This window comes from Carettochelys insculpta, chromosome 1 (assembly GCF_033958435.1).
Source record: "Carettochelys insculpta isolate YL-2023 chromosome 1, ASM3395843v1, whole genome shotgun sequence".
In the NCBI taxonomy this organism is placed as follows: domain Eukaryota; kingdom Metazoa; phylum Chordata; order Testudines; family Carettochelyidae; genus Carettochelys; species Carettochelys insculpta.
In genome coordinates, this window is record NC_134137.1 from 48,187,994 (window position 1) to 48,207,817 (window position 19,824).

Here is a 19,824-nt window from a genome sequence, read left to right on the forward strand (position 1 = left end):
TTCTGTCATCCAGAACTCTCGAGTAACTGGCATTTTAACCATAAGTAAATTTTAGTTACGTTTTCCATAAGTGCAGTATAGTGAAAGTAAATACAGATAAATACAGGATAAGTTGACAGTGTACAAGACTGCTGTTGTAAATAAAGTACTCTGCATACATTTTTGTTTCCTTCTTAATATCTAATCTTGTGTTTCTTTACTATTATGCATTGCTAGGGATACCTCTCTATTGTCCAGAATATTTGAATATCCAGCAGCGTCCCAACTCCGGGGCTGCCAGATCTGAAAAAGTTTGCTGTAATGAGAAGTTCTTAATATTCCAGTGACTAGAATGTGCTACATTCAAATCCTTGAAGTATATGTCCTGTGATGCTAATTCTCTGGGAAAGCCCTGAGGAAGGCTAAATTGGAATTTTTTTATCATAAATTGTTGGCTATGTTTTTTTAAAAATAGGCAATCAGGTAATCTGTTCTCTTCTTTCTTCCTTATCAGGTGTACTATTTTTTCCTTCCCTATTTATTGTGGAAGTTGAGGTGGGGAAAAATCTGTAATTATTTTAGATACAATAGAAATTAAAGCTTAGTTGTGGTGGTGTAGTACAGCATTTCCTAAACATTTGAAAGCTGAATCTTCTTTTAGGAAAGTGAAACCAGTTGTTCCCTCTTCAGCTTTGCTATGTGGTTCGTTAATGTTCATCTTAATACGTGTAGATCTTTAACATCCCCACTGGCTGACATTCCTGGCTTTGACAATACCTCATTTGGCAGATTTACACTTCAGTGCCCGAAAGTTTACATTATTATATTTCCCCACCCCCACCCCATACACACACGGAAAGAGCACTCTGAAGTAGTAGTATTGTTAGATACTTTTTTTTAAAGCATTTATCTTTATTATGGAATTGTAGCATCTGGTCCTTCATCTTATTCCCTTCTTTTGCTTACTTAGGAATTAAAGAATGCAGAAATAGCATTAAGAACACAAAAGACTCCTCCTGGTCTTCAACATGAAAATACAGCCCCAACAGAGTAAGTTACTGGGTCAAACAGAAATTTGTATCTATCAAAAAAAAAAAAAACATTAATATCTGTCTTTTTAGAAACAGACTTTTACATTGTATAATTCATGACTCAGTTCATAGAAACATCTGGTGCGAATAATTACGTATAACCATAAAAGCATAAGTTATTGCCTTGGGTCAATTTGTGATTTTAGATATGTAAGAAAATTCAAACATGGCCTCTGAGCAGGGTGCCTCTAATCAGATATCCAGTCCCCTACATTGGCGAGCCATGGAGAGGAAACAGTCTTTATTCGGTACTCTGTCTCCCTGTAAAATGGGAACTGTACCTACTGCTCAAAACAAAGTGAGCAGTCCTGTAGCACCTTAAAGATTAATAATTTTATTTATTATTTCAGGGTGGCCAACGTCAGGAGCTGCATTTAATTGCTCAAAGAGCCGTGGGTTGGCCACTTCTGTATTAGGTTAACGAGCTTTTGTGGATAAGACCCACTTCTTGCTCGCTTGGTTTTGCAAAGATACAGACTGAAACTGTATATACTTTTGTAAATGCTAGTATTTTTAAACTTTTCGTTCTGTAATGCTTTATTACATGTACTGCATGCTTTGCTGAACAAATGTGTCAGTAAGTCAATCTTAACAAATTCATGTATCGCCTTCAGGCATGGGAAATGTCCTTTTCTAGCATTGGAAGAAGAGTAATATAAAATATGCTTAACTGGACTACTGATTACTGCTCAAAATGATGCTAATGATTTTTGTATTTGACTTAGACCTAAATAGTAAAAATGAAGTTGCAAAGGAAGCAATTAAAGTATGATCTCGTTTTTATATATTTATAGCTACTTCAGGATTTTGGTTGAACAGTTTGAAGTTCAGCTGCAGCAGTACAGACAGCAAATTGAGGAACTGGAAAATCATCTTGCCACTCAAGCAAACAATTCACATATAACCCCACAAGGTAAAAAAAAAAAAATTTTAATGCTTTTAATAAATCCTTAAATATTGAGTATGTGCAAGAAATGCAGATTTGTTGGTTTACTCTTTATCTGTGAGGGTTCCTAAGTTAACTTTCAGGTATCATTATCCTTATCGATGTTGAAGACACACAGTACAGTAAATGTTAGAGAGTTAAGCACCAGCCAAGGCAACCTTGAGAGGAAGCCTGGGGCCTGAATTCCCACTAATATGGGGAAGCAGCACCAGGTAGATACACTGAAAGTGTTATGGTTTTGTTTAGAAAGAGACCTGCATCTGAGGTGTCACGCACAGAACTCGGCTACCCTACCTATCTGACCTTTTGGCTTACTAAAGAGTTTTCCTATGGACAGAGTTAGATTAACATTGGGCCAGTGGTACAATCTAGTAATATTTTGAAAATGAATGTAGAATTGAGGGCCGCCTTCATGGCTGCATCATGAATGGTTAACTTTTCAGTGAAAAATCAGCATTGAGTATTCAGAGTCAAATGAAGTTGTGGGTTTCAAATAAGCATCCACAAATAAAATAACACTTGGCTCATTTTGCTGTATTTTTATGGTATTGACAAGACATGTACTGGTCCAGTAGAGAGAAATTTGGGCAAGTGAAATTCATGAAAGAGAAGAAAGAGGCAAAATTTCGTGAAAATCATTCCAAACTACAACTTTTTTTTCTAGTGCATTTGTCAAATAAGTCCAGCAATTAGAAACAATTTCACAGTTTCATAATTAGGTTTAAAGACAAAAAATAATGGATTGGGGGAGTGATCACTCAGTGATTTCAAAGCACTAGAAAATGCAAAAGAAGGGGTCCCACATTGTTAGCTGCTCATTTGAGGGCACATATTCTTTCACCCAGCTCCTGGTGATCAGGTTTGTAGTGTCTTTAACAGTGAAAGAGCCTTACGCATGAATAGTCTTACCCTCTGTTTACTGAAGTTCCCAGAACAGAATGCACATGCTAAGTGTATTCACAACTCCCAATAAGGCAGGTGAACTTTTCCTGTTGATGGGTTAGAGGCAGACCATTGGAGAAGTCGAGCTTCCGCATGATATACAGTAAGGTCTCAGAGTATGCCAACTCAGAGTAGGAGACCACTCTTTTACATGTCTAACCCAGACACTTCCCCTCCCCCGGCCCAGTTTAAACCACCTGCAAGCGGCTCTGGTTCAAGCTGCCCCCACTGCCCCGCACAGCCTTGGGAGCACATCTGCCCCCCTCCACGTGGCTCTGGTGACACGCACACACACGCGCGTGCGCACACACACACACACAGAGAGAGAGAGAGAGAGAGAGAGAGAGAGCTCACAAGCTGCCTGCCCCACGTGGGTCTTGTGCAACTCCCCCCCTGCCAGCTCAACACCCAGCCATGGTTCTAGTTCCAGCTCAACTCCCCACCCCTCTGCAGCACAGCTCACCATCCATGCTCAACTCCACCCCTTATCCCCCTGCAGCCCTAACCCACCCCAGGCTTAGCCCTCCACCCACCCACCTGCTTCCCATAGCCCCAACCCACTGACAGTCTTACCCTGCTCCAACTACCACCCCTAGCCCAAGACTTACCTTTCTGCTGCTTCCCTAACTGCAGAACATTGTGTTCTGCTGGGAAAAAGCTGGACCCCAACTTGCGCAAAATCCAGGTTTACACAAGGATGCGTGAAATGGAACCCTTGCGTACTCTGAGACCTTACTATATTTGGCAAGGTGTTGTTCTGGCAGCTCTGATCTTGGGGCTGTGTCCTAGCGTTGGGTGCAAATAGAAATTCTTTGGAACCCAGTTCATATAGTGAAACTTGAGTCCAGCGTAACTATACCTGAACCAATCGTTTTACTGAAAGCACTGCAGAATAATTCTTTGATCCTACCATATTGTGAAACAGTTCTTTAACCAATCCTATCCCACCACTGTAGCTGATTTTACATCTCTGAAATTACAAAATTAGTCATGTAGCAGACAGAAACATACAGAAAAAACTGAGAATTAGGGATCATAAAAGCAAAACAATAATGAAGTAAAGATTTTACACCCACAATTCCTTGTTGGACAGAATGCTGTCAAAACAAAATTTAAATATATTAAGATCTGTTCCTTCATCTGGTGGTGATGGGTACTATTGGGACAGGAGCTCCTCCTTAACAGCCCAATACTATGTTATTTTAATTAGATTTAGGTAGAATGTAAGGGTATGATTGTCTGCTTCTTTGCTCAGGGCTGCTACTTTTCTAATATAATATCAGAAAAAGTCAGACCTTACATGATTGGCAGAAAAATAGCACTTGTATCTGCCATCTCTTATTTACTCTTGTAGGCTTTTTGAATAGAGAACTGTTAAATTTACCCAGCACTGCTCTGGTCTTTAAGTCAATTGTGTGGGGGTTTTTTGTTTTGTTTTATTTGGAAAATTAAAGGAAAATGTACATGCTTTATTTGAATGATTGCATTTTTCAAAAATATTATTTTTATGAAGTTATTTTTAATTTCAGCCTTCTTGAGAGAGTTTAATTTTTTAAAATTTGAATTCGACTAAGCATATTTTTTCTTCATCCCTAAAAATTCTTTTATGCTCACATTCACTATATTTTAACAAAAAAGGGCTATAGTTAATTTGGTTTCCAATAACTTTTTTTTTTGTTTAGTTTTCAGACCTCAAGTGTTGACTTAGCTATGGCAAAGTAGAGCACTACTTCACATTTCTCCCTTTTATCTCTTTTCTGTAAGGTTTATTGGGAACTAAGCCTGTTTCACATTCTTCCTATTTTTTTTTTGCTCATGTTAGTAGTGTCTTTCATCATTCAGTTAAATTAAGTCAATTTTGAGGACTGTACTTGATTGTCTCTTTTCTGTTTGGTGACAAGAAATCCCATTCCAGGCTCATCCAGTTTTCTTGGTGTAACCAAACCCTCACACTGTTCGAAGTTTTATGATAAGAAGTTGTGTACTGTTTTTTGGCATACTGAATTAGGAGGCGTTCTTGATACTAACTCTGAAATATATAGTAGGTTACTTCTTTCCCACACAGCTCCTGTTTTACAGGAAATTTAGTGCTTTTTTTTCTTTAGCTTTCAGAATGTTACATCACAAAGCTAGTTGTTTTATCCTTATTGCAGTAAAATACTAAATTAATTAATTGGTCTCAATGTTGCAGTAAGACTGAATTTGCATGTTTTACAGATTTGTCTATGGCTATGCAGAAAATTTATCAAACATTTATAGCTCTAGCTGCACAACTTCAATCAATACATGAAAATGTAAAGGTAGGTTTTTTCAAGTGTAATATTTTCATGTATATTCATAACCAGAAACACTTCTCCTTTCTGTTTTTAAACAGAGTTGATTTAAACCATTCATTTAAAGTGACGCTATTCAAAAGCGTTCATTTTCTGTTGTGGGAGATGGACCATATTTTGTCCAAGCAGTGAGATGGCCTGGCTTAAACTATTTGTTGTACAAGTGACAGAAGCAGTGACCATAGTAGTTCCCATTTTAATCCCCTGTCCTTTCAGTTGCTTCTTAACCTTTTTAAAGATCCAGGTTTTGAAAGCTGGCATTTTTCATATTTGCTCTTTACCAAACGAATCTTTTTTTGACAGTTCTACCAAAAATGAGTTAGTCATTTGAGTATGAGCAGAATCATGGGAATATGCATCTTTCCAACTGTCATGTAATTTAGGAGAACAGCCCACGAGCATTCTGTTGAAAACAGTTTTCTGGCTTTCTTGTCACCTGTCCGTAATGCCCCTGGGATTTTATTTAGATATAGTATAATACATTTTTTCTTTAGTAGTTTGTATAACAGTGGAACATCAGGGAAGACTCCCATGCCTGTTTTTCTTAAATTTTCACAGACTTGAGTCTTTGGCCTGTCGTGCATGTGGATATTCCTGATGTGTTGGTGAATTTTTGTTCCACAGCCTGTGCTTTTAGGCTAGTGTCCTTCATGGCTGGTAAATACCCATGAAGAAGTTCTGAGTTCATTGCTGATTGAGATTCAGTGACTTGTTTAAGGAAGGCCAAAGTAAAGCCTCTGTTTTAATAATAAGTAAATGTAATCTTGTCCATTCTCTACTGATGTAAATTTTTTTTGGATAAGATTGACAAATCTTCAGTGAGACATTTCTCATGTGTAAATCCTCAAATTTTACATACCTTGTGATGAATTGGGGCTTTTTCTGTACAAATCATGAATTCTGTGAAACCTTGAACTCGTATGTCAAGCTGTACATTGCATTTTGAGCATGAAGCCTTTTACTTACTTTTTGACCCGTTTCCCTGCATATTGGGTTGAGGTTTCCAAGGTCAGTGCTAATCAATAGCAAAATAGTTATTGGGCTGAAGTGCTCCTCACTGAAATGTAATAGCTGAGTAGGCTAGCTCCTCTTACCCAGAACACCTTTGTCAAGGGAGGTGTTGCCATGGCAATGAAATTAGGTGTGTGAGAATGGATTGTAGCTGCACAAGCACTCAGCTGCTATGGTGAAGGGGAAGTGATTTTTCTTTAATTAGGTAAAATGGGATATTTGATCTATGTATTGTGCAATACAGTAGTATGTGACTTCTGACCTGTTTGAGGTATTTGATTTCTGTGGAATTGAGGCTTTCATTTTATATTTTAACATTACCTTTGCGACTATAAACATGCAAAGTTATGTTCCAAGTGTAAGCCAGTGCATTGTCTTACTGATTGTACAGAACACTGTAAAACCATGATATAACTGCACTTTTCTGCCTGTCATTGCCCTGAATTGGTGTAGTGTGTAAGCGTTAAGTGCTGATTGCTTTTAGCAGATGAAATGAGGTAGAGATGAGAGTGAATCCCAAACCAACTGGGAAGTGGAAAGTTCTGTATTTCCTTCAATACTGAGAGAAGGGAAGACAAATCAGTAAGAGGAACTAAAACAAATTAAACAAAGGGCAGCAATAGAGGGTTCTGAAGTTCATCTTGTTTTCTACTGGTTGAGTAGTTTTGTTACAACACAAAGATTATATTCTATCCCAGGACCAAATCTTCCACTGACGTAAATCAAATGAAGCTATGTGGGTTTATGCCGGTTGAGTATTTGGGCTCGATCTGTGTGAAAATCTGTTAGTTGACACCATTGACTTAGCTCCAGATTGGTAGTAGCATGTACTCATATATATAGCAGATTAATTCAGTACTCTCCAAATAAGGAGTTTTAAACCCCTAAACTTATATGAAGAATGTTTCTTTAATTACATTACAAATGTATTTAACTGGTAATTTGCCCCTTGACTAGACAGGTCAGTTCTTACCTCAAATGTACTGAACTAAAATTACTTCCTTCTCCTTTTCTTTTAGATGATCAAAGATCAATACTTGGGCTACAGGAAAACCTTTCTGGGGGATGCAGTGGATGTGTTTGAGGCAAGACGAGCAGAAGCTAAGAAATGGCAGAGTGCCCCACGTGTTACTACTGGACCAACCCCTTTCAGCAACATACCAAATGCAGCAGCCGTTGCCATGGCTGCCACACTTTCTCAGCAGCAACAGCCTGCTACAGGTCTGAATGCATTCAAGTTATAGATTTAGTGTTACAACAATAGTCAGTTTTGTGTAAACTTTTATATAAGGTCTTCCTTTGTGTTAGATTACAAATCAAACAATTGTAAGTTATCAATACATAGCTAATAGAAAATGCAGGGTAGACTTAGCAATAATTATATACCAGATAGATATTTAACCTTGTGAATTTATTTGTATTAGTGATATTTACTGTATTCCTCTTATTACCCCTTGGAATGTGAGTCTCATTCTTAAATGACACCTCTGAATATGAGTAATATAGCATCTTTCCACAATTGTATGATTGTTCATCTTTCAGATTTGGGGGAGGGAAGAATGAATCCAAATGCATATTACATTTTTCTTATGTAAAATGAATGATGCATTTTAATATAGCACTTTGAAATTGTAAATTGAAATATGTAACAGAAAAGAAAATAGTGGAGATTAATTATGTAGACTAGAAGGAAAGAATGCTTGGCCCATTGTTTCTTGTTTTTCTAATTTCTTTGGAAGTATGGTACTAAAGCAGTTAACTGTCCATTTGCTGTTGTGACTGAAAAAGAACTGGAGAAAAAAAAAGTGTGTGTGTGTGTGTGTGTGTGTGTGTGTGTAAAACATATCAAGGAAAGATGAGACCAAAATGGGCAAGGTACACATGAATTTTCTGGGCAGGAAAGAGAGCCATTTAGGCTGTCTTAGCTCACTTTGTCAGAGTGCACGCCTACTCATATTAACCAAAATTTTCAAAGCTGTGTGCCAGAAGATAGGCACCTTCATAGAAATGGCCTGATTTTTCATAGCTACTGTGTGCCTCACATTGTCACCTTTGAAAAATCCAACCAAGTTGGTGTCAGATGCAGACCTTTGTTAATCATGCACTTTGTTAATGAGCCTGAAAGAAGATTTTAGATGTAATCACCTTAACACCTTTTCCCACTCCTCTGTGCTCCATCTTTACTTTCTCTGTCCACAGTGCCTTCAGTGCTGACATCTGACCAAACTGAGTATTTTATATGGCTTTGCCCGAACAGCCATTCAAAAATCACCTGTAAAGGTTGTTCTCAAGTAGTGAGGCTTTCCCTCCCTTATCTCTGTAGGTAGAAAGCTCTATATATTTCCAGCCATGGCCCCTATGAAAAGTTAAAAACCAGGTCTGATTACATGAAACCAGAATACATGGATTACAACAAAAGGGAATAACAACAACTATAGATTAGAAGATTTATCTAAATCTCAACCAAGAGAGTTTCTAGTGGTGGCTGTCTTTAAAAGTTGTGGCATCATCCTCCAGGTAAATTGACATAAATGGTAAACAAATTCTCTTGCTTTTTATATAGAGGGATGTGTGGATTGTGCAGTCCTAATAGTTTTCAAAAATTGATCACTCATCTTTTTCGTATCTTAGTCCATTAGAATATTATTTGTGCATGATAGTCATACTACTTAAGATGTCCTGGTCATGTGTCCTCATTACCTCTGGTGAGAGTTGGATTTTCTTTCTCTGCTCCAGAGGCAAAAGAGCTACCAGCTGAGTGATCACATCAGTAAAGTGATGTCATCAATATAACTTTCATCAATATGGGTGAGAGAATTGAAAAGTCCAGGTATTATAAGATTCATAGTTATATTTTGAGATACGTTCAGTAACTTTTCTGCTGATAGGTTTAAAAAAAAGTCTCTGCTCACATTGAGTTGGGTATCTTAGAAATGCCAACAAGTATTCCAGCAATAGATGTGATCATGGTACCTTTTTCATGTATGCCGCCAAAAAGGACTAAGCGGCAGTAACTTTAGATCACCACTAATGGGGTCAGATTATTACCAAACTCAGTCATTCAGTCTCCCCTTAAAATATTCTGTAGATTCTTAGGTGTAAGCAACTGAGGTGAACAAGTATTTGGACCACTCTGTGAGGAATAGTAAGAAGGGAAAAGAAGCCATTTGACTTTCTGTTGCAACAAGATCCCAGTCTTGCAAAGACAGAAGCATTCACATAGCTTTGCAGTTGGCAAATAATCTGACTTTAGTGACTACCCATAGTGTACAAAGATTAGCCGGTGCTTGAATCTTTGCAAGATGAGGGCACAGATAGCAGGAATATAAGGGATGTGAGAAGGACATGACATGTTCTTGATGTGTGGATGAGAGAGCCCTAATTTAATATTCTTTCCAATAATCTCTCCACAAAGACTTTTCTAAAACAAGAAAATTAATTTGGCGCAAAAAGAGAAATATACTGTATTCTAAATGTCAATAGTAGGGGCTTATGTTCTTATGTCTAAAAGTATATGTGATGTTTACGTGGTATAAGGCTGTTCCTCAATTTAAATTTAGCAATCAATTCTTCTTTGCATGAAGGAAGGCAAAGACCATAATTTATATTTAGTTCACATTCAGAAGTCAGGGGTTTAGAGTTAATAAAACTATGCTTATGACTTGTCTGCACTAAACTTTTCTCTTAATTTTGTTCTGTTACTCATAGTGCAACAATGCTGGTGGTGGTAGATCAGCAGCAGGAGCTCTTAACTACCCACTCACACAGACCTGTAATACGCAGTCTTCAGCAACCTGTTAGTTAAAATGTCAGGAAGCAGTCTCTACTCTTACTGCTGTTGATGGCAGTAGTAATTGTGAGAAACAGTAAGGAAAATTTAAGCCTAGTGTCATTTACAGCCTTTTGTGCAATAGGATGAACCCAATCTAATGTTCTGCTTTTGAGGTGAAGCTAGCTTAAATCGAAAGAATACTTTCCTTCATTCTCCCAAAAGGATTTAATTATTCTTGATTTTAACTGGAGAGGCAACTAAAGTCAAAGCATTAATTAACAGTTGTTTTGACTTCTCAGTATGAAATTTGTGATAATGGGACACTTTAATAAAATGTTTACAGCATATAAAACCTTGTTTGTAATTTGACCCTCATACAGGTAAAATGTCAGTGTATTAATGTCAGAATGAAACCTAGATTGTGACACTAAATTTGGTTTTGTGTTTGAATTAATTATGTAGTGAACTCTGTTAAAAGTTGCATAAAAAATTTGAGATATCACTTTGGTATGGAACCCCTTGATCTGCCGTCTAACTGGGTTCTTAATAGTGAGTCTTATTTATTAAATATAAAATGCTCTCCAGGACAAAAAAAAGCAGGTTTTAAAATATTGTTAAAATAACTGTTCTAAGGATTTGTACCATAACCTATAACAGCCAAAGGTGACAATGTTTGCTAATACTTTTGGCATGGAGGATCCTTCTGACTAGTCTTTTGCTATTGAAACTTGCATATGTTTACCTAATAGGTTTATAAATTATTACCATGCCCTCAGAATTTTATGGTACAAAATAAACGAATCTATCATACTCCTGTTCAATGAAAAGCTTGGCAGCTTTAGGAATGAAATCCTGTTTTATATAACTTGAATATAGGTGTTTTAGAATAATACTGTTTTACTGATCTGAAAAGCATGTTGCATTTAAAAACACTCATGTCATGGAGGACTGTGGTGTCTTCATTCTATTCTAAGGTCTTCCACCAAGAGTGCCTCCTATCAAGGTAGAAGATTAATGCACTCCCTTTAAATGAGAGAGAACTGGACATGTTTTTCTGTTTTTAGTTTTAGAGGTCGAACTGACATGGGTTTTTTAAAAATTTCTTTTGTAGTGACATTTCTAAGGAGCTGCTAGGTAGATATTTCAGTATTTAAAATAAACTGGATGTAAAATGAGTTTGAGATTACTCTAACATGTCTATTTTAGAAAAAAAATACTTTAAGGGTCCTAACTGGTATGAAATACAGTGCGTACTTCTAACGTGGAACAACAACAGAACTTGACTTCCCTAATAATTACTAATCACAGACTGAAAATTCAGAGCTTTAGTTGCCATTAATATATATATTTTTTAATTTAACACTACTTTGAGTACACAGACCTCATTCAGTATTGGATCACTTAAGGGCTTTAATGTGGTTCTTGCAAAAGTGTTACCGCTTAATAAGTACAGTGCCTTCTACTTAATTCAAACACTAGTTGATTCTCCATTTGGCTTTCTTAACCTCAAGAATCAAATAATTTGTACTGAAAATACTACCACTAATTTTATTTTAAATTGCTTTAGATGAAAATTTTTGGTTATGGAAACTTTAACAAGTAAAGCAAAAATTCTGAATAAGAACTCAACTTAAAAAAATGACAAGACCTCACTTGTTTTAACATTGTCAGTAAAGACACTACCATGTATGTTGCATTCTGTGCTAAGTGTGCTAGTGACCATATGATTTATATTGCCTTTTTAGATTATCAGAATATACTTGGGTTAAGAGGTAGGCACTGTATTTTATCCTGACAACCCTTAATGCACTGATCACTGTGTTTGAAAAAGACAGGAATATGAAGATTGTACTGTGAAAACTGTTGAATAATTTTAATAAATTATTTATCAGAGTTAATGACTTCTAGATTTTTGTAACATGCTAGCAAAAGGAGAGGCTAGTAAGCTGATTCTATCCTCCATAAGGAAAAGAAACGAAGGCTCAAAATTTTAAGCTTGGCAGACGGAAAATGGGTTTTTGACAATCCTGCATTTTAGGGTGAATGTGCAGGGTAATTGTTGTCTCTAAAAATTTTTAAATGATGGGACAAACTTCTGAATTTTAAATTTTGAATGTATCTAATTAGTTAAGGTACACACAAATTGTGCCTTTGTAAATGTTTATTTAAACAGGTGGTTGGAATGGTGTAATGTAGCAAAGCTTAACAGAACTCAGTTATTTTGTGTGGAAAAAGTTTGAATTGTCATGTTGTGTAATTGACTTGCTTTAAAATGAAAAATAAATTTAATAAAATAAAGTCATTGTCTTGTTTTTTATCCACTTAATCTTTGTTTAAATTTAGAAAAATACTCAAATGAGTAGCTTTGAAGGTTTCTATTAAATATATTGACTATGGGTAACGTCATGGTTTTTAGTCATGTTAGTGTCAGTTGTGTTTTTTGAATGGAAGTTGATACTAATTATTAATGACTTTAAAAAAAATTCCCTTCTTTCATTAGTGTGTGGCAAAATAGTGTCTCATAAGTGTACTACTTAAGAGATTTTAAGAAATTATTTAAATACTTTTATAAGGTTAGACTGAATTTGTAATAAAAAAAACTTCATCTGTTGTAACTAGCCAGTTTTAAGTAGTTTCACCTTACATTGCATTCAGTATTTTCTTTGATTTATTAGGTTGACATAAAGGCAGTTTGGGGAAGAGTTTTGAGGAGGTAAAGTTTTGGGGGCTTCAGTGGAATTTGTTAAAAGCATTAATGTTCACTTTTATCAAATAATTACATAAAGGATCTCTTTTGTGAAAGAGTAAGGCAAGTTTGTTTTCATTTTTTTTTTATACCAGGGCCACAGCCATCTCTGGGAGTTAGTTTTGGAACGCCATTCGGCTCAGGTATTGGCACTGGCTTGCAATCAAGTGGCTTAGGTTCTTCAAACCTTGGAGGTACACTTTAACTTTTCTAATGTTTCAATGAATTATTATACAATACATCTGAATGTATTACAAACATCAGAGTTCACTAAGAGGATGATCTGTTTCATGAACAAATCTTCAGTTTGGAAAAAGTAAGGTATTTGGAGAGGAAAAAGTCATCTGCCTAGTAACATGAGATTAAGATTAACTATGGGTTAAATCTAGTGTTGACATGGGTAGTGAACCCAAAGATGTGAAAGAGATGGACATAAAATAGGCATGTTGGGGTTGAGACTTTGAAACCCGGGAAGTACATTTCTTTTGTACCGAGAACTTGAATTTGTGTATAGCTTATTAAAAGTTTTAAAAGTAGGTGCCTGGAGTTTTAAAGACAATCACATTTGATTTGGATTTGAAATAGAAGTCAGAAGAATGTATGTTAACTTAATCAGGAAATTCTCAATTGAGTTCTAACTCTTAGAACCATTTCAGCTTGTTCATCTTTTCAGAAATTTAATAAACTACTGGAAAACTATCTAATTTGCACTTGTTCTGGAAATCTTTCTGTCAAAACATGATTGTTCTGCTACATAGCTTTCCAGTACAGAATCCAGCTCTGTAAAATATTTTTTCTGAGTGCTGACATCCAAATTAATTTTTGTCAACTTTTGAAAATGAGGAAGATTCTCGTTGGTGTAAATCAGAACTTTTTTTGACTAGCTGGAAGTGGCATTGGGTGGGGAGGGGCAAAGTGAACTTTAAAGAGCTGGTGATGTATGAAAAAGATACCTTAAAACCAATAAAGGTTGCTCTCTCACAATTCTGTGTTACCAACAGTTGAACTGCAAACTAAAACGACTATCACCATGTAAGCTTCAGTGAACTATATAGGTATTAAAAATCACTTGCTGCTAATGTTGTCTAGTGTAGTGTATTTACAGTAGTTTGAGAGAATCTTTAAGATAAACCATTTAACATAAATAACTTTGCTTATCCTTGGACTTAAATTATTTGTAAATTCCAGAATGATCCTTATTAACCAAATTGTCTACAGAAGAAGATTTTTGTATGCTCGTAAAACAAGAGAAATTACTGGTCTTCCCGGATCAACTTAAAGAATATATTTAAATTAGTTGTTTTGGGTATCTCCTATAGTATGTTATGTGTTGCACAAATACAAAGGGAAGGCCTGGTCCCTTCTTCAAGCAGCTTGTAAACTACAATTTATTCAGATCTTTTTTTAGACATTTTGCTGGTGCAAGTTACAGAATCTTGACCCTAGCAGGTAAATAGGAGATAGCTATTAGCTAGATCTTAAAACTTTATTTTTTATGCTTTCTTTGCCTTTTTTGTTGCAAAAAGTTATAAAAATTGCCTTCTCAAGACTTATTTATTCCCTTGTAAAAATATTACCTCCTTTATTTGTTTTTATAGTTTATTTTGCCACATATTCTTTGCCATGTGTCAAATCTGTAGCTTAACAAAGAGAACTTGATTCAGCTGGAGGAAGAAAGAATAAAATCTGGAAATGGACCTCTGGAAATAAATGATTAAAAGGAATATTTCAAGAACGCAAAAAATAAAATACTTTTATCAAGTAACAAAAAAACAGTCATGTAGCACTTTAAAGACTAACAAAATAATTTATTACGTGATGAGCTTTCATGGGACAGACCCACTTCTTCAGATCTGGAAATTCAGATTAAAGTAAACTGGCACAACATGAAATTAACAGAAAATAGAAAAAAATGACACGAAACATGACAAATCAGCTGCATAGGACAGAAGTGGGGTGGATATCACTATGAATATCAAGCTGGGGAAGCTGTCCTTGTAATGTGTAAAGTAATTGCTGTCTCTGAGAGAGTGCAAAGTGTTGAACTTGAGAATAAACTCCGGTTCAGGTTATAGTGGGCTTTGATACGTACTCTCCAAATTACATTCTTCACTTGCAAAATGCATTTTCTTGGCATCTTAGAGATCATATTCACAGATTAGTCTTAATTTCATGTATCATTAGTATTCATGTCTGTAGATTCCTGCTCCTTCGTGAATTAAAACAGTATTCCTGTACTCATGACACTGGTATCTGAGAATCCATTTATAATTGGATTGACAAAACCAATATTTTTGTGAAGACAAAGTCCTCTTGTCTATAGAATCAATATTTTATACTTTTCATGTCCTGAATTACTACTTATAAACCTTAAAATTTGTACATGTAAATGAAGACTGATAGATTTTACAGTTCTGCTAAAAATATGAATATTTTAAAAGCATTTTAATTAAAGCTTGAAGATAAGGATATAATTTAAAACGTTTAAATACACAGCCTCTCCCTCAAATATCAGATGTGTGCTTACTTTTACTGTACATGTTTTATATTTTTTTTATAAATTACTAGTACAGGCAAACACTATTACAATGATGGCGTCTGAGTGCTTGTCTTTATCTTAATTATTAGAGATTTTTACCTCTCACATTTCCTCTCAGCTAAAGACTTGCCTACACAAGGAAATTGCAGTTGGTGTGGCTTGTTTTGATTTAGTTTAATTTGATCCCTAATCATTTTAAGCTAATTAAAATAAGCGGGTTCTAAACTAAAGTAAAAGTGTCCATGCAGCCTTCTACCCATTTAACTAAAATTAGTTTTAAGTAAAACCGTTAGTTAAAATAGAGCAACTTTGATCATGTAGACAATGCCTAAGATTACTTGAGCTGCAGTTTGTTAGCTAGTCATGTTTAGTTTTTTGCCTCTTGGTAGTGGAGTGACAGGTCATTGAACCCACCTATTTTTGTATTTTAATAGCTTTTGAATAACATGACTGCGACCGCAGACATTTTTCATTTAACTGAGTCATTGTTTGTAGCTTAACGTTGGCCATTCATTATCTAGTTTTTAAATAAAAGTACTAGTTTTTCAAGATTCTCAGCTGTTTTTGTGCTCGTAGGGGTGGGTGTTTTTGCATTTTGCAGGATTCATTTAGTGCTACATTTAGAGCAGGACACTTTCAATAGTGATAGTCAACTGAAAATAATTCTTAGGGGTAAATATGCTTTTAAATTACTTGTCTACAATGATAAATTGTAAATTGCGGTTTGTTACTAGCTTTTTATGTTGTGTGTGTCTCTGCTCCTTTTCCATTAGGCTTTGGAAGTAGTTCTACTTTTGGAAGCACTGCTGCTGGCACGCCATCATTTGGATTTGGAACCGCAAATAAACACTCAGGAAGTCTTAGTGCAGGTTTGCTCTTATCTGAATTCAAATTTGTCTTAAAAGTACAAATGCATAATCTCACTGAAATTTTCACTTCCAAAAAATCAGTGAAGAAAAAATCATGTATGTGCTTTTAGTTGCCTTTATGATAAAACTGTCAAAAATGTTATTTTAAATAGATATGTATACTACATTGATTTTTAGGAGGGAAAAAAAGTAAAATGCCCTTTGTTGGATGCTGTCTCCCTAAGAAGCAGCCATTGATTTTGATAAATAACTCCCTTTTTACTCATAATTAACAGTAAAACAAAACATACAAACAAAAAGATCATGTGTAATTTGAGGCACCAAAGACACAGCTTATGGTCTGAATAAAGGGAAAGATAGAAGATGTTCTAAGGTTATTTTAAGTTTTGTTGTTTTCTGAAATGTTTTCTGCTTGCTTCATGGATAGTTAGGTGTTCTGATTTTTTAGTCAAAATTTACTAGTAACTTTGAGGATGCCTTTGTAAAACTAAATACCTATATTTTATAGGCAGAAAGCCAAGTTATATGTGCAATTGCCTGTTTTTACATTCATAGTTCAGATATATAAATTAAGGATTTTATTTTGAAAATGTCTCATTCTAGTGCCTCTTACGTGGTCCACCATTTGAATCCATTTTTATTTCGTAGCACTGTCAATTTGGCAACTTCCTATTTATTACTCATTCTGTTCTTAATCTTTTGTTAATGATAAATTGAAAACGGAATTTTGGGCCTTTTACTCCCCAAACTTTAGGTATTTTAAACCTGGCCCTGGCATTTGGCATCTGTCTAATTTTATAATTAACTTCAATTATTGAAGCATATATTTCATAGCTTTTGTTTTTCTAGACAATTGAATTAGATGTTTTCCAAAATTGATTTATTGGCAGTACTTTTTTTCTGTTTTCTAATTATTATTGTTTCCAAAAATCAAGCATTTTCAGTAATGCTCAAATAGTTGCTAATTTTTCTTGTGGATTCCTGGTTTATAATTGTATATGTATTACATCAGATTACTGCATTAATTTTAGTATAGGCATTCACGTGAGAATGCCTTAGTTTAAAACAGTACATTAGAAAATGGAAATTAATATTTGCTTGATTTGGGTGGCTAATACTCATGAATGCATAATATACTGGTACAATGCATGTTGTCTTTGGTAGAACCTGCATATTGAAAAAATGAACTCTAGTGTTCTTTGTGTTCAATAGCAAATGGACAGTTTTGTGTAATATTTAAATATTTTCACTTTTATAATAACTAAATATTCTTGCAGGTTCCCACTGCTTGAACTACATTAAACCAAAATAAACTGTTTACTGGTTTTTCATACATTAATGATTAAAAATGTTGAGTTCTACTTTGAATGATTGCACATGTTCATTTCACCCTAGCTATGTACGTGCCCGAAGCACAGACGCTGGAAGTGTTTCCCTGGGTGGTACCCATCGGGGCAGCTCAAGGGATCTCTGATGCTGACAGCCTGTAGCACTGGTGTAAAGTGGATTGCTGCTTTATGCCCTCTCAATTCCTTCTTACCACTGGTGATGGTCAGTGGAACTGCTGTCCTCTTTCAAGTTTTCTAATTGGTCGTCTTTGTTATATTTCTGCATAGTTCATACAATTGTATGAATGGCAGGGACCTTGAGAGGTTTTCTAGTCCAATCACCCGCACTTGAGGCAGGACTAAATATTATGCCTAGATCATCCTTGACATCCAGTATCAACTTCCTAGGTCCCAGGGACTGATATGCTGCTCTCAACATTCACACTACCACTTTATGGTCTTCCCATTGGCATGTCTGCATCTACAAAACGTATGGCAGTAGTAGCAGACTTCCTGAGGAGGTCAGGGGTTCAGGTTTAACCATATCTGGATGATTGCCTAGTCAAGGAGTGGTCCAGGGCTCTGGTAGCATCCAGCATTTGGCTCATGCAATCAGCATTTAAAGCCATAGGCCTCTTGATAAATGTAGAAAAATCTGCCCTCACTCCAGTACAGTGGATAGTGTTTATTGGAGCCGTGTTTGACTTATCTCAGGCCAGAGCTCATTTCCAGAGTCATTTCAAGGTCATAAAATCCCTAATGTACCTAAAGGATCATCCAGTCACAAAAACCCAAAGTTGTCTTAGTTGATTAGGTCAAATGTTTTTGTGCATGTGTGCTTTAAAAAACACATGGGTGCACCTTGGGCCCCTCCAGACATGACTGGCCTCAATGTACTCAGCAAACCGCTACCATCTGGACCTTACGATGCCTCCTCAAGTCCTCATCTACCTCAATGTGGTGGCTGGATCTGCTCAGTGTTTGTGCAGATGTTTCCTTTATATGCCTTTGGAGGAACTTTCACTCCACATCAGTATCAGGGATCTCAGACCAGTTCATCTGACCTTTCGGGCCTTCCTGCAGCACATTATGGGCAGATACTTGTGTATTTTTACAGATAGCAGTGCAGCCATGTTTTAGCTCAACAGACAAGGAGGAGTTTGCTCTTACTTCCTATGTCAGGAAGTGATTCAGCTATGGGAATTTTGCACAGCTGTTAGCCGGTGGCCTGGTAATGTGCGGTGAGGTACTAACTATGCCCTTGTTACCATCCGAGTCTTTAACTGGTAGAGCACAGGGCTCCTTGGCAGCGGGCAGTCTGGGCCAGGCTGACAGATGCCCCAGGGTCCTAAACACCCGAGTCTTTTACTGCTAGAGCAGGGAGCTCTGTCGCAGTGGGCAACCAAGATTGGCTGACGGGTGCCCCAATGGTAGCACTAAGAGCCTTTCCACACCCGAGACTTCAACTGCTAGGACGCACTGTCCCGTCGCAGTGGGCAACCAGGATTGGCTGACGGGCGCCCCGGAGTCTGCCCCGTGGACGTGGCACAACTCTACGCTAGGCTCTTAGCACCCTCACCTACGGCCAGGCTGTGGTAACCAAACGGTTAAAGTTCTTTTTATTGTGCCGGCTGCATTGCAGTGACAGAGAGTAACAGTAGTCAGGCTTAGATCTTAACTAGTTACAAGTTTATTAAGCTACACTTGTAAGCGTGGGGTTACAAAAGGCTATTGTCTACTTCTTTATGCTAGCAGAGTATAGGTGTTAACAGGTTACATTACAATTCAATACCATGACGTCTTAGTGCAACAGCATCTATCTATAGAGCTCTAATTCTTTAACTGTGCACACCAAAAGGAGACCTTAATATGGGTACATCTTACCCTCCTTAATATGGGTATATCTTACCCTCCTTGCGTCTCTCGATACCAGCGTAGCCAAACCAGGATCGATCACTCAATTCCATGGAAAGACAAATATGAGGTTGCGCATCCCCAGTTGCGGACCTCGGGAGGCAATCACCTGACCCAACCAGCAGGTAGTTGGTGGGAATGCACTCAGAGTTAGAGTGCTGCTGGGCCCATCTTTATACCCCTTGGGTCACGTATTCTCTCTTATCTATGGTGTCAGATCGTACTGGTCTGTCTGTTGTGATGCCAGTTTTTACAAGGACAGTTCTTACTTAATTTGCACTTGTAAGACAGGAGATAAAGAATTTGGGAGTACAGGACATTCTTTTGCAAGGGCGGAGATTTCTCTTCTGGGAT

At 36.6% G+C, this 19,824-nt stretch overlaps 1 protein-coding gene across 1 annotated transcript in view; it reads left to right on the forward strand.

Annotated features, from left to right (window-relative positions):
- NUP58 (nucleoporin 58) overlaps nucleotides 1-19,824 on the forward strand; it is a 55,351-nt gene that overhangs the window by 20,994 nt on the left and 14,533 nt on the right. Inside the window, exons 10-15 of the mRNA XM_074985616.1 lie at nucleotides 950-1,029; nucleotides 1,865-1,983; nucleotides 5,176-5,258; nucleotides 7,322-7,523; nucleotides 12,916-13,014; nucleotides 16,133-16,228. Of these exons, the coding sequence (XP_074841717.1) occupies nucleotides 950-1,029; nucleotides 1,865-1,983; nucleotides 5,176-5,258; nucleotides 7,322-7,523; nucleotides 12,916-13,014; nucleotides 16,133-16,228 (679 nt within the window). The remainder of the gene's footprint in view (nucleotides 1-949; nucleotides 1,030-1,864; nucleotides 1,984-5,175; nucleotides 5,259-7,321; nucleotides 7,524-12,915; nucleotides 13,015-16,132; nucleotides 16,229-19,824) is intronic.